The 12,918-nt window shown below is 39.7% G+C and overlaps 2 protein-coding genes and 1 long non-coding RNA gene across 4 annotated transcripts in view; 1 reads left to right on the top strand and 2 right to left on the bottom strand.

Moving 5' to 3' along the window:
• Positions 1–324: 324 nt before the first annotated feature.
• On the bottom strand, positions 325–5,531 carry LOC120952166 (uncharacterized). Its single transcript, XM_040371344.2, has 7 exons — positions 5,378–5,531; positions 5,121–5,315; positions 3,027–4,725; positions 2,824–2,951; positions 2,397–2,506; positions 1,587–1,625; positions 325–1,517 (listed from the first exon to the last, which is right to left on the bottom strand). Exons 1-7 carry the CDS (start codon positions 5,402–5,404, stop codon positions 1,310–1,312), a joined length of 2,406 nt encoding a protein of 801 aa, XP_040227278.2. The 5' UTR covers positions 5,405–5,531; the 3' UTR covers positions 325–1,309.
• A 2,337-nt stretch (positions 5,532–7,868) lies between these two features.
• On the bottom strand, positions 7,869–11,288 carry LOC120951969 (uncharacterized). Of its 2 annotated transcripts, XM_040371001.2 has the most exons (7): positions 10,755–11,288; positions 8,894–10,586; positions 8,672–8,799; positions 8,475–8,590; positions 8,327–8,407; positions 8,208–8,252; positions 7,869–8,130 (listed from the first exon to the last, which is right to left on the bottom strand). In XM_040371001.2, the coding sequence occupies exons 1-7, from the start codon at positions 10,977–10,979 to the stop codon at positions 7,995–7,997; spliced, it is 2,424 nt and encodes an 807-aa protein (XP_040226935.2). In that variant the 5' UTR covers positions 10,980–11,288; the 3' UTR covers positions 7,869–7,994. The 2 variants fall into 2 exon arrangements, with proteins under 2 accessions (XP_040226935.2, XP_049461770.1); XM_049605813.1 differs by lacking the exon at positions 8,327–8,407.
• A 633-nt stretch (positions 11,289–11,921) lies between these two features.
• LOC125906495 (uncharacterized) overlaps positions 11,922–12,918 on the top strand; it is a 5,079-nt gene continuing 4,082 nt past the window's right edge. The window contains exon 1 of the long non-coding RNA XR_007451862.1: positions 11,922–12,067. This is a non-coding gene — a long non-coding RNA (uncharacterized LOC125906495). The remainder of the gene's footprint in view (positions 12,068–12,918) is intronic.

The raw sequence follows: 12,918 nt of genomic DNA, 5'->3' as shown, positions 1-12,918 counted from the left end.
CAGGTTAGAGGAAGGGCAATTTTTCTAGCAGCAAAGCCATTGTTGCTACAATACGACCAACGGGATGCTTTGTTCCGGTGCTTTCTTCAGGCAGATGGGCGGTCCCGTTTAATATAGTGTGCGATGTTACCAATCAAAGAGATGTGTCTCCGATGTAGTAAGGTAGACAAGTGCAAAAGCTGCCCAAGAAATGCACTTACTATGCAGGAAAGAATAATTTGAACACTTATGGGTGGGTGAGGATTGATTCGTTCTTGTTCGAACGTTAAGTTTATCGGTATTGATCAATACTAAATGACTTGAGCTCAATAAAATAAAACGATAAACACAGGATGTAATACATATTTATTCAAACACTTATTCTTCATAAGTGCATGATAACATTAAACGTACCGCTGCGTGTATTGCATTGAAAGTTGGTAAAGTAAATCTCAATAAATACATGCTACACATTCACATTCTAAGATTTTGAAGGGTACAGTACCTGATCACAATTGCACGAAATTATTCCGCTTTGCAATCATAGTTCAAGCAATACGGCCTTTTTGGACCGTTCCTCCTGAATTAAAAAAAAATACAATCATAGTTCGCGTTTGTGAAGTTAATCACTCACATCACTCTTTGACATTGATGTTCTCAGCACATCTTTTTCGTTTGCTAGTGAAGATTTCCTGTTTTATCAACTATCAATGCAACTGTTTCATTATTATTTCAACGCGCTCGGGCAATGAGAAGAGTTGTAGTGTGGTTCTAAGGCACAACGCCAGCACGAGCCGGTGTTTTGTCATGTGTCGATCACGACTGCTGACAGATGATGGGATGATGCAATTCTCTTGTAATATAAAAGCGATAAAGTCGTTCTTTTAGATGTGAAATGACTTCATCACCAGCGAAGTCATTCATATGATTCATTATGGACGTTAGTTGCTGTTGCAGTTTTAACAAGGGGTGCCGCAAGGCTTATCGTTTTGAGTATATGGTGTGGGCTAAGTTGTATTAAAAACTAAGTAATAATAATTTTTATAATCAATAAGAGAACACATTGCGGAGTTTAACACTGATTGGAGAGTTGGGCACTGAGCGTTGAGCATGGCATTAATTTCGCGGGTTTATAAATAGTTATGAAATGAATTTTTCATTTCACATGTAAAAGACTTCATGTTATTTAATTTTTAAAAATAATTATTATTACCTTTTTAAAACATAACATTAGCAGTCAGAATTATGAAAATATATCATCTTAATTAACAAGGCATCATATTAATTATTAATTAAGAAAATATTAGGGTATTAGGGCGGCCTACCATCTTCAAAGTGAGCTTGTCGCAAACCTCTCCTCTTTAAATCGAGAAGATTTGCGCAACACTCTCGACTCAGATTGAGGGGTCTTCTGCACTTTGTTAGCAAACGCAGCATTAACTAATCTTTTGGCAAATTGGCGGTCTGTTTGCCACAAAGTTTCCTGCCGATCCGTGTTATTTACGTGAAGCGTGATTTCAAAGTTTTTTCCAGTGTCCCTAAAAACGATAAGAGAGGTATTAAAAAGAAAGCACTATCAGTAGGAGCAATACGATGTTATAACATACATTGCAATATATTTTACATCATCCCGGAGCATCAACCACCTTTAACAGTAAGAAATAAAAAAATGTTTAGAAAACAGATTGTAGAAATGTATGCTGCTGATGACTTTCTCTAGATTTGGTGAAAGTATGCTGCAATACAAATCTTATTTTTATCGAACAGCTAAGAAATCTAGAGATCGCATCACCATTCAGATGAAAATATAGTAAAAATGTTGAGATTTTAAATATGTTTCCAGCCAGGTACAAATATTTTGTATTCTATTGATCCAGCCTTGGGACCTTTGGAATGGAAATTAATTTAGTACAGATAGTTTACGAGCAAGTTTAGACAACAAAGTATTTAACTAATGAATTTAAAGCATACCATTTTTGATTTGAAATGACATGCATCTTTAGTGAATCGAATATAATTTTTTTTCAAGATTAGAAAAACAAGATGTACCAAATCACTTCAATATTGGAACTGGATGATTTCAAGCCTGGAAAATAAGCTCAAAACAAATTATTTTGTTTTTAAAATTGTTACACTATTTTTCAATTTTGATATAGGCCATTTGTATCTGTAATTTTGGCAGACTGTCGCAACTAGTTCAAAGATTTATGTATTGCTTTTGAATGGTAGGGATTTAGTTTTAGGATTTAGATAGAATATTATGAAAGTTTTACTTTGTCTTTTAGATTCAGTTTCTGTTTTCTGTTTGGAAATGGATAAAATATTTTTAGTAATTCATCTACTCTACTATGATTAGTTGAGATGAGCTGGCTGTGAACCCCAAGATGTAGATGTAGTAGCTTACAATGAATACTAACCATTTCCAATTTATAATATATTGAATAAACTTAAAAACTGGATATTCTAAATCACAAGCGTAGCCAAACCTAAGAGCAATGTCTATGCGCCTAGATTCGTCGTAGATTTTCTGCAGTCGAAAGAAAATTAAATGTCGATGTGTCTTATTTAGTCTTATTTATCTAAGTTTGCATTTAAAAATATGAACAATGAGTTGTAGATTTAGCATGGGTGTATCGTAACCTGTGCTAATGAAATGTTACGAATTTCCGCTGAATTTCGATCTGACACTGTAGTACGAGAACAGATCCAACATACTCCAGCTGCGACTCATCTATGTTTTTTTGGACCGACATGACGCAAAAGCTCTAATCCAACAATCTTGGCGCGAAACATGAGAAAGAACGTTCATTTTTTTCAATGCAAACTTTATACTATAATACAAACCATAACGTCTACAATTGCAGAAGCCGATATCAGGTTAGCCAAGGAAATCGGCACTATGATAAGAAAACCTCCAACGGTCAGTGCAGAAAACCAGCTGTCAAGTCTCTTGTCTGCTATGTTTAGTTCTCCTGTTGTGAATGAAAAGAAACAAGTAAGTGATATATTTTATAAGCAATCAATAACAACAGGAACAGAAGCCTTACCAATAAACATCGCCAATTGGTCAAGCAGTGTGTTGGCAATAGATATTGACGCTAATGTCGTATTTGTCATGCTTTCAGTGCTATTAGACGCCAAAGACTTTAATTCAACGTTTAAAAATACAGCTTGAACGTAAAATACGTACGCAAATACTATAAATATGTATGCGTGATTCAAAATGTAGAGTATAATTTTCCCCATTACAATTTCTAGTGCATAAATGTTCTTAGCCGACCACTTCCAGCTGGCAAAGAATCGTTTTGCGTTGATTCCCGCGAGAAGAATGCAACAGACCAGCTGGTTCAATTGGCTGTATCCAATAAATGTAAAATACATCAAACTTAGTATCATCACTATTTCTATCAACATTGTGATTGACTTTTTCGGCAATAATCGGAAAAGATGTTTGCGACTTGTATCGCAAAAGTACTTGAAGTAACCGAAGTTCAGAACGAATTCGAATATAAAGAGACCAAACAGCAAAATAAATTCACACAAGATAAACCAGCTAGAATTGTTCAAAACGAACATTAACATAAACGGAACTAGTCTTATACATCTAAAAAAACACACAAATGGCGTTACTGGTGGGTCCCGAATATAAAGTAAGGTAGATATCACTGGATGTTCAATAAGCTGCTGGCGTATTTTTTCCTCGGAATGTGAAATATTGCACACATTGGTGAACTCCATCAATGCAGGTCGCATGCTTTTATAGGATATATCTTGTGTTGACGTAAAGTGTTGCTCATTTTCCTTGTGCTTAGTGGGAGCAAAGTTGCTCAACATGACGTAAATAATAGGTGAGTTTGCACCATGCTCATCCGCTATCCTGGGACTAGTGTACACACAGGAATCAAAATGTCGCACCAGCGTCAGTGGGTCAATTTGGCTAATCGTGTAAACGCCAAATATGTCCCTTCCACCTATGAATGCACCTTTCTGAAGGAGCAGCTCCTGCACGTGCTTCAGTTTTAAGGTGGCCGCATAGTGCAAAGCAGTATAATCCCAACCATCTCTTTCGTCGATGTCGAATTGAGGATAGGTCAGGCATAGCTTTAAGCATTTGAAAAACCGACACTCGGGGTCAGATCCAGTTACACGCTGTACCAAAAACGACAGCCATGTTTTCTTGGTTATCCGGGACTCTATTCCAGCCGCTGGGAGTATTTGGAATATATATTCCAACATTTCAAAGCATCCGCGTTCAAAGCAAATGGTAAGTACTTTCTTGGATATGTATGGTGAGGTTTGTGGGCTTGCATGCGATTCAATGATTTGTTTAGCCCTCTCCAAGTTCCCACAGGTGATGGCATTCTCTAATAACATGTGATTATCCACAGTCTCAGTCTCAGTCTCAGGTACGCCGCTTGCAGCCACCGGTACGAAGGGTTCAATTCCTTGCATAAATTCAGCCAGGATCTCGGTTTCCTGCTTCGATTTTGCTAAACGTTTCGCTAGGTTAGAGGTATCTATAGTGGCCCCGTGTTTGTGTAACAGAGTTATGCATTCAATACTTTTGGCTAAGGTATCGGCGGAGATTTCGTCAGCGTGTGATGGACATATAAAATCAATTGCGCTATAGCCATCATCGGACAGTTGATTAACGTTGACTTCGTGCCGTATTAGCAGTAGCTTCAAATTGTTGATGTCGCGTGATTTTGCTGCTAGATGTATCGGATACTCCCCTCGGCCGGATTTCTGTAAGATACTCATATTATGAACCTTCCTATTCAATCTTTTCGTCGTTCCACATTGAGCGCGATTGCAAAATTGCCGTGCTGCAAGTCCTATGAGTTGTTTGCAAAACTGTCAAAATCATTTTCGGGCAAGAATCGGTGCAATCGAAGCGCAAGCGTGTCTTCAAATATGCAACAAACATTTCTTTTAAACAGGAGTTTTTTTGTAAATTACAAAAATTACATAGTATTTGGAGTTCTACGCACTATAATTCGGTTTTGGCAAAACAACCGTTTTCCGTCAAGGTCTGCCTGTACCACTAGTGGACTTGGCGTTCAGTGAAATACTGATTCCATGCAATCGCAACTCCGCTGTGATCTCGCTCAAAGTGGAACGTACTATACACCAACACTGACCTGATGAGCGAGAGCACCATTATCTAGACACTCTTTGATGAAGCTTTCACTGTTTGGCTGGGTTAAAACAATCTCAAACACCGATTGTACGACTGTCGCCAGGATGGTTTGTAATTGTGGATCAATTTTTAGCGTATGAAAAATCCATTGGAACGAAAACAGGTCTTGATTTTCAATACAGTTTTTCAACATCTTCTGAATAAACAAAAATCATCAATAGAATCTCATTCTACAATTTATTGCAAATGACTATCTACTTGGAATATTTGTAATTGTTGAGCCATATTTTTCAGCAACGATGCACATAGAAATTTCACTTGTTTAGAATGTTTGCAACTGACTGGACGGTGGAAGGAACTAAACTAGTTGAATTGCAAATTCGACTGGCTAATTATGCCATCGTTCGCTTACTCTGTAGTTCTTGCAAAGAGAGCATAAATAGCAAGTTGTTATCAGCCATAAAGTAAGTAACTGCCATGAGAGTCTTATCAATTTAGTGAATAACGCTTCAACGCTGATCCGATGAAACAAACGCGACACAAAAACCTCAATAAAGATTTTTTAGCAGAATGCAAATGTTTGCAATTGTATCATACGTAGTTAAGGAATGTAATCATAACCTCCATGACATTTAGCGAAATTTTGGTTACAAAAATCGCCCCCTTCCCTTCCAAAGTAAAAAATCCCTTTTGGTGGGTATTCCCCATCAGTTGAAAACCGCTGGCCTAGAGCCTACCACAGTTGTTGCGTGAAATACGAAGAATTTAATGATAAGATTGAAGTGACTCACTCATTCTGAGCTAGCATTTGCATTTTTGAAAGCGATCTGAATGTCATTGAAAACACTTGATTTACATTTTGGTACATATTTATTACTTAACGATTCTTACTTAACTTAACTTACTTAATTTATGAGATGAGATTGGAGGTTGCAGGAGAGGTCTTACAAGCCATCTTTACCAAAATACCTACGCACCGTAAGGACAACAACAAGAAGTATCGCATTGATTCAGACCAATTGATTCCGACCCACACAAAGAACAAGGACTTACACTTCGATGCTCGGAACGCGGAACTGCAGAACTCTTTCGTGGGATGGACGTATCTATACTGCGTTCATGGTGCTTTATGCGATGCAACAGAGAGTGATCACGTGGGTGTTCGAAGATATATTTGACGATAGGATATTTGAGGATTCTTCAACCTGAGCATTATTAATGTGCACAGTCTGCACATTGGGAGCACCAATGCCGAAAAGGGGGACTTATAAACGCAGTTGGATAGGGAGTACGTCCGCTGCCCGAAACACGGTGTGAAGATCGTCATCGGAAACCTTGATGCACAGGTCATACGGTTCCCGATGAAATGCACCAGATGATCGTGAGAATTTGGGTACAGGAAGAACTGCCGGAGGAGTGGAAGCTAGGTGTCACTCACCATAGAGTGGGTTCAAAAGATTGGCAGGCTGGATTGCTCGAACTATCGAGCCATCACAGTCCCTAATGTCACCTACAAGAGCCTGTCTCAGATCCTGTTCAGCAGAATTGCGCCCTTTGCTACAAATTATGACGGCAGCTACCAAGCTGGGTTTGTTGGAGGCAAATCCACCACCGACCAAAATTTTATTCTACGGCAGATCCTCCAGAAGAGCGGAGAGCGAAAGATCCTTATGCACCACCTGTTCATTGACTTCAAGGCAGCCTACGACACCATAGACCACAAACAGCAATGGAACATTATGCCGCGGCTCCACATTCGTAGGAAGTTGATCCGGCTGTTAGAGGTCACCATGAACGGGGTGCAGCGCAAGCTGAGAGTATCGCACTTGATCGTTACTTCGAAATCGTTCGAATCTCACCAGCCCCTGTGAGGTCTGAGGCAAGGTGACGGATTCTCCAGTTTGCTCTTCAATATCACACTGGAATGTGTCTTTCGAAACGCGGGGCTAGACAACGACATCTGTGGCACGATCCTCTACCGGTCTTTCCAATGTATTGGATGAGATCGAGAAGACTTCGAGGCCGCACGTAATGTGAGATGTCCTCTATGGCCACGAGTCATGAACCACTCGAGCGGAGGATGCAAACGCGCTAGGTTTGTTTGAGCGACGCATTATCTGGAGTTTGTGAGGAGTAGGATGAATCAAGAGCTTCCTGAGCTCAGTGCAGCGTATAGCTCAGTACGGCGAACCAAGCATCCTTACGGTGGCAAAGTTTAGCACGATACTATGTGTTATGTTTGAAACGTTTTTTATTTATAAAACAATTTTCGACAGTTGGACAGTTGACGCTCCCGAACTCCTTTACCCGGTACTGTTCCGTGGTAGCAGACGGTTTTAAAGCGCTACACAACGGATCGCGGTCAGTTTGGCCGTCGGGCCCGGCACACTTATTACTTACGTAGATTATTATGACTATGCTATATACTATCCTAGACTAAGTAGAGTTCCCTTACTTCTAGATAATACTTCAATATTTAGGAATTTCGGTCTCGTAGTACAGTCGTCAACTCGTACGACTTAACAACATGCCCGTCATGGGTTCAATCCCCAAATTGACCGCGCCGCCATACGTAGGACTGACTATCCTGCTATGGGGGGGGGGGGGGGGTGAATCAATTAGTCACTGAAAGCCAAGCCCACAAGTGGGTACAGGCAGGCCTTGGCCGAAATCGGTCGTTGAGCCAAAGAAGAAGAGGATTTAGGAATTTGTTCAACCGGTATGTTTCTTCTTTGGTGTTTTTTAAAATAAAGTCTATCGTACTTATCACAAACATATCCGTACAGGTCAGACACTGAACTGTGAACTACAAACTTTGCTTGTAGTTTAACTGAACTGTTTTTAATCAACCAGCACAACAACAAAAACACAATCCTCACGTGATTTCATCAGCAAATGCAGCATCTATTAATAATTTGGTAAATTTGTCGTCTGCTTTCCATAAAATTTCTGGCTTCTCGGCTTCGTCGTTTACTCTGTGAAGTTCAATTTCATGGTTTCGTCCAGTGTACCTAACAAAAAATAAGAAAAGTAAATAAAAACCAGTACTGTACTACTGACAGGAACACGCACGGCACGTGAAACATACATTGCAATGTATTGCACATCATTGCGGTTGCTGAGCGAGAAACACCTGCAATATGAAGGCATAGAAAAAGGTTAAATAAACAATAAACAAAAGACAATAATTTTGTGTGGGTTAGTTACAGTTTAGCTTTTGAAGAATTACTACTGATAGTGTTCACTGCTCTATTTGACCGCCACCAACTCAGCAGAGAGCTCCTCGACCTTTAAAATGAAAAGACAATAACATGTTTCACGAGATAGGCTTTGGAGGTTTAAGGTGGAAACTTACTGTTCTTCCATATATTTTGACATTCCTCTCCATAGCTCAACGGCCGGATGCTCTGGCACAAAAGCGTTGCTAATCCTGAGAGCGGTTTTTACACACCTCGATCGGGCGGTGAGTTCCTGCAATCAACATGCAAGGAATTGTAATATGTTGTGTTCAGTAATCCATCCATCCTACCCATCTACCATACCGTTACTTACCGAAACATCTGTAATTGTAAAAGCAGTTATTATGTTCGCCAAAGCGATTGGCACTAAAATAAGAAAACTTACAAAACCAACTCCATAAAATGCCAAGTCCATTTTCTTATCCAACACAACTATCTTTCCTGTTAGGAATGAAAAACAACCAAACGCAAATTAGGTATTGGACGCAACAAGTAACAAGCATACTAACGGGAACAGAGGATGAAGAAGTCTTACCATCAAACATCGCCAGTTGATCAATCAATTTCGCGGTTTTGGATATTGACTCAATGGTCGTATTAGTCGAGCTAGCAGTGTTATTGGGCAGTTCAAACGTTTGCCCAAAGTTTGATTCGTGCACGTAAAAGGAGAGCGCAAATATTCCAAATATAAACGAACATATAATAAAGTTGCATATAACCTTCGTAACAACTATGTCTAGTGTGTGGATTTTCTCAGCTAAACAGTCCCAGCTGGCAATGAATCGTTTAGTAGCGAATCCAGTGAGCAAAATGCAACAGCTCAGCTGATGGACCTTGCTGTATTCCAAAAATGTGAAATATATCAAACACGCTATCAAAACTATCTCCACCAGCATGGTGAAGAGGATTGTTAGATTAGGCACCGATTGAAATTTGTTTTTGATTCGTTTATCAAAAAAGTGCGTGATGTAACTGGCATTCAGAATACATTCGAATGTGAAGAGACAAATGAGCAGAACCGATTCGCACCACATAATCCACCGGCTGTCCCAGAGTACAAATAATAAGACAGCCGGTACTAATCTGATAAATCTCAACAACAGTCCCACTGTAGTCGGTGGTGGTTCACGAATGTAAAGTAAAGTAGATATCACTGGATGTTCAATGAGCTGCTGTCGAGCTTTTTTTTCTTTTTCATTTAACTGGGATAATTTGGACACATTGGTGAATTCCATCAATGCAGGTCGCATGCTTTTATAGGATATATCTTGTGTTGACGTAAAGTGTTGCTCATTTTCCTTGTGCTTGGGGGGAGCAAAGTTGCTCAACATGACGTAAACAATAGGTGAGTTTGCACCATGCTCATCCGCTATCCTGGGACTAGTGTACACACAGGAATCAAAATGTCGCACCAGCGTCAGTGGGTCAATTTGGCTAATCGTGTAAACGCCAAATATGTCCCTTCCACCTATGAATGCACCTTTCTGAAGGAGCAGCTCCTGCACGTGCTTCAGTTTTAAGGTGGCCGCATAGTGCAAAGCAGTATAATCCCAACCATCTCTTTCGTCGATGTCGAATTGAGGATAGGTCAGGCATAGCTTTAAGCATTTGAAAAACTGACACTCGAGATCCGATCCAGTTACACGCTGTACCAAAAACGACAGCCATGTTTTCTTTTTTATCCGGGACTCTAATCCAACCTCTGGGAGTATTTGGAATATATATTCCAACATTTCAAAGCATCCGCGTTCAAAACAAATGGTAAGTATTGTCTTGGATATGTATGGTGAGGTTTGTGGACTTGTGTGCGATTCAATAATTTGTTTAGCCCTCTCCAAGTTCCCACAGGTGATGGCATTCTCTAATAACATGTGGTTAGCCACAGTCTCAGTCTCAGTCTCAGGTACGCCGCTTGCAATCACCGTTACGAAGGGTTCAATTCCTTGCATAAATTCAGCCAGGATCTCGGTTTCCTGCTTCAACTTTGCCAAACGTTTCGCTAGGTTAGCTGTATCTATAGTGGCCCCGTGTTTGAGTAACAGATTTATGCATTCAATACTTTTGGCGAAGGTATGGGCGTGTGATGGACATATAAAATCAATTGCGCTATTGCCATCATCGGACAGTTGATTAACGTTGACTTCGTGCCGTAATAAAAGTAGCATCAAATTGTTGATGTCTCGTGACTTTGCTGCTTGATGTATCGGGTACTCCCCTCGGCCGGATTTCTGTAAAACACCCACATCATGATCCTTTCTGTTCATTTTGTTCAATCATAAATTCCATATTGAGCGCTTCGATTATCATGCTGTCAGTCCTATGAGTTGGTTGCAAAACTGCCAAAATCGCTGTGATCACGCTCAATGTGGAACGGACCATGCATCATTACTTATTACCTTATTAACCCGAGCTCCATGAGCTAGACATGCTTGTAGATATGTTTTACTGTTTGGCTGTGTCAAAACAGTCTCAAACACAGATTGTACGATGGCTTGTTTTAGTGCAGAATTTTTTGTTCGATTTATGATTTGTGTGAATTCAGCTAATCTTTTTAATCGAAAACTATTAAGCAGATCATTCTTGATACGAGCAGCATCCTCTTCATTTATGTTGTACAGCATTTTTACAGTATGCTTTAACACTTAATCTGTTTTTTTCGCACTTTCTAAATTATATGTTTAACGCAGCTACGTGAGAACCAAGCAGTAAGAGTACTTAAATGATAACGACTTCCGGTTTTTTATGTTTATTATCTCTTTCTTAATGTATGATTAGCAAAAGAAACACTGATGAGCACTATTGTAGGTAGTGTTTTTTTTCCTTTTCCTCCGATTTATTTTTGGTTTTGAACAATTGTTGTATAGCACTGTTGGTGTTTTCCCACACAACATTGTCGCACAAGAGTTTGAGACAAACTAAAGCTATAGAAATAAGCTCTTTCATCTAAGCCAGCCTGCTGCGCAAAGCGATCGAAAACGCTCTGAATCTTTTCCCATATGATCCCAGTGTGTGCTCTAGTGATGGGCAAAACGGCTCCTCATCCATGGCTCCGAACCAACGACTCCGGAGCCGGGTGTTTTTACAGATATTTTCTAGTAGAACATGCCACCTTAAAACGCGGCTATTCTATTTTAAATAACATGTGGCTTAATATGTAATGCATGTTTTACAAATTATGAACAAAATCGAAACTATTTGAGGAGTTTCGGCTGCACCCACAGTTCCAGAGCCGGTTTTAACACAGTGGACCAACAACCAAAACCTTTTCAAAGAGGTTTCAATTGAGACAAATCCGTAAATAACCGAGTATTTCATTTTAAAAGGAATTCATTAAAAAAAAAATGATAAGTTCTGAACTTCTTTGAAATAAGCTTCCATACTTGCGAGAAGATTTATTCGTTTTTTACGCTATCATACGTCTCTATTGAACCGTTAGTCCGGAGCCGTTGAAGCGGAGCCGTGGGTGCGGAGCCGGCTCCGCAGCCGTTGGTGCGCTCCGAAACGCCCATCACTAGTGTGCTCAGAGTGTTTGCATCATGCGCTTGAATGGTCCAGTACGCGCGTCCGTAGTGCGTGTTGAACGATGTAAGGCAATCCGTTTATTTGTTTGCATTGCGTCGTTGCAGGAACTGTGGCACTCGTCTTGGAGAATTCGTCCAATACATACCTTTGTCATACACAGTCGGTTGGCCTCACTTATGGTTTGTAAGTAAGTATAAGTAAGTATCAAATAGGATGATGAACGATTTCCGACGAAATTTCGAAACGAAAAATGCTACAATCCTGTGTATGTAATATGGTGAAGATTTATTCGAGTCGTTGAGAAACGTATGGCATTGTTTTGTCTGCCAAATTCAACGTTCGATTATCAAACTGGGACCAGCAGGCAAGTGAAGCTCATGTGAAGCAGAATAAACGTGTAGGTTCAGTGAAATGATAACACCGTGTGGGATGGGGATGGGAAGTGGTTTAAATAATAAAGTGAAATTAATATACATTAATATTAATAGACAGAAAGCGATGGTGCTGCAGTTAATGGCAATAAACCAGAGAACTTAATTGTTTCAAGACAGAGGGAAAATGTCACTATACCGAAGCAGGATATACACAGCATTCAAAGATGTCGTATTCATCCTACTAAATATGTATAAATGCAGCGTGTGTTGAACTGTTACTGATTCTGAGGATTTATTTTTTTAATATAACGTGCAATGAGTCAAAGAAGAAGAAAAAACGAGCTGATAATACATAACCTTCATCTGAGGGGAGCTTCATTGGCTTCATTGCTCTATCAGCAGAAATCCGAATAATGAAGGAATGTTGACTGGGATTTTTTAATGAGATCAACGTGTTATCACTATTATACAAAGAGGGGATGTTTACAGTCTATCAGAGTTGTTGTGCTTTCGTAAAATAAAATTGTAAACACACGTCATGCCATCAAGTGCATATTAATGCTATAACTGGACGTCAATTAGGTTGTAGGCTTCTTTCTTCTTACTTCTTCAGAGCAACGCCATCTACCATTTCTGCGAGATACCGTTTTTTTTTTTCAAGGCA

The sequence above is a fragment of the Anopheles coluzzii genome, chromosome 2 (assembly GCF_943734685.1).
Source record: "Anopheles coluzzii chromosome 2, AcolN3, whole genome shotgun sequence".
Classification (NCBI taxonomy): Eukaryota; Metazoa; Arthropoda; class Insecta; order Diptera; family Culicidae; genus Anopheles; species Anopheles coluzzii.
The sequence above is the reverse complement of the archived record's forward strand: the minus strand, read 5'-3'. Positions and strand labels throughout refer to the sequence as shown.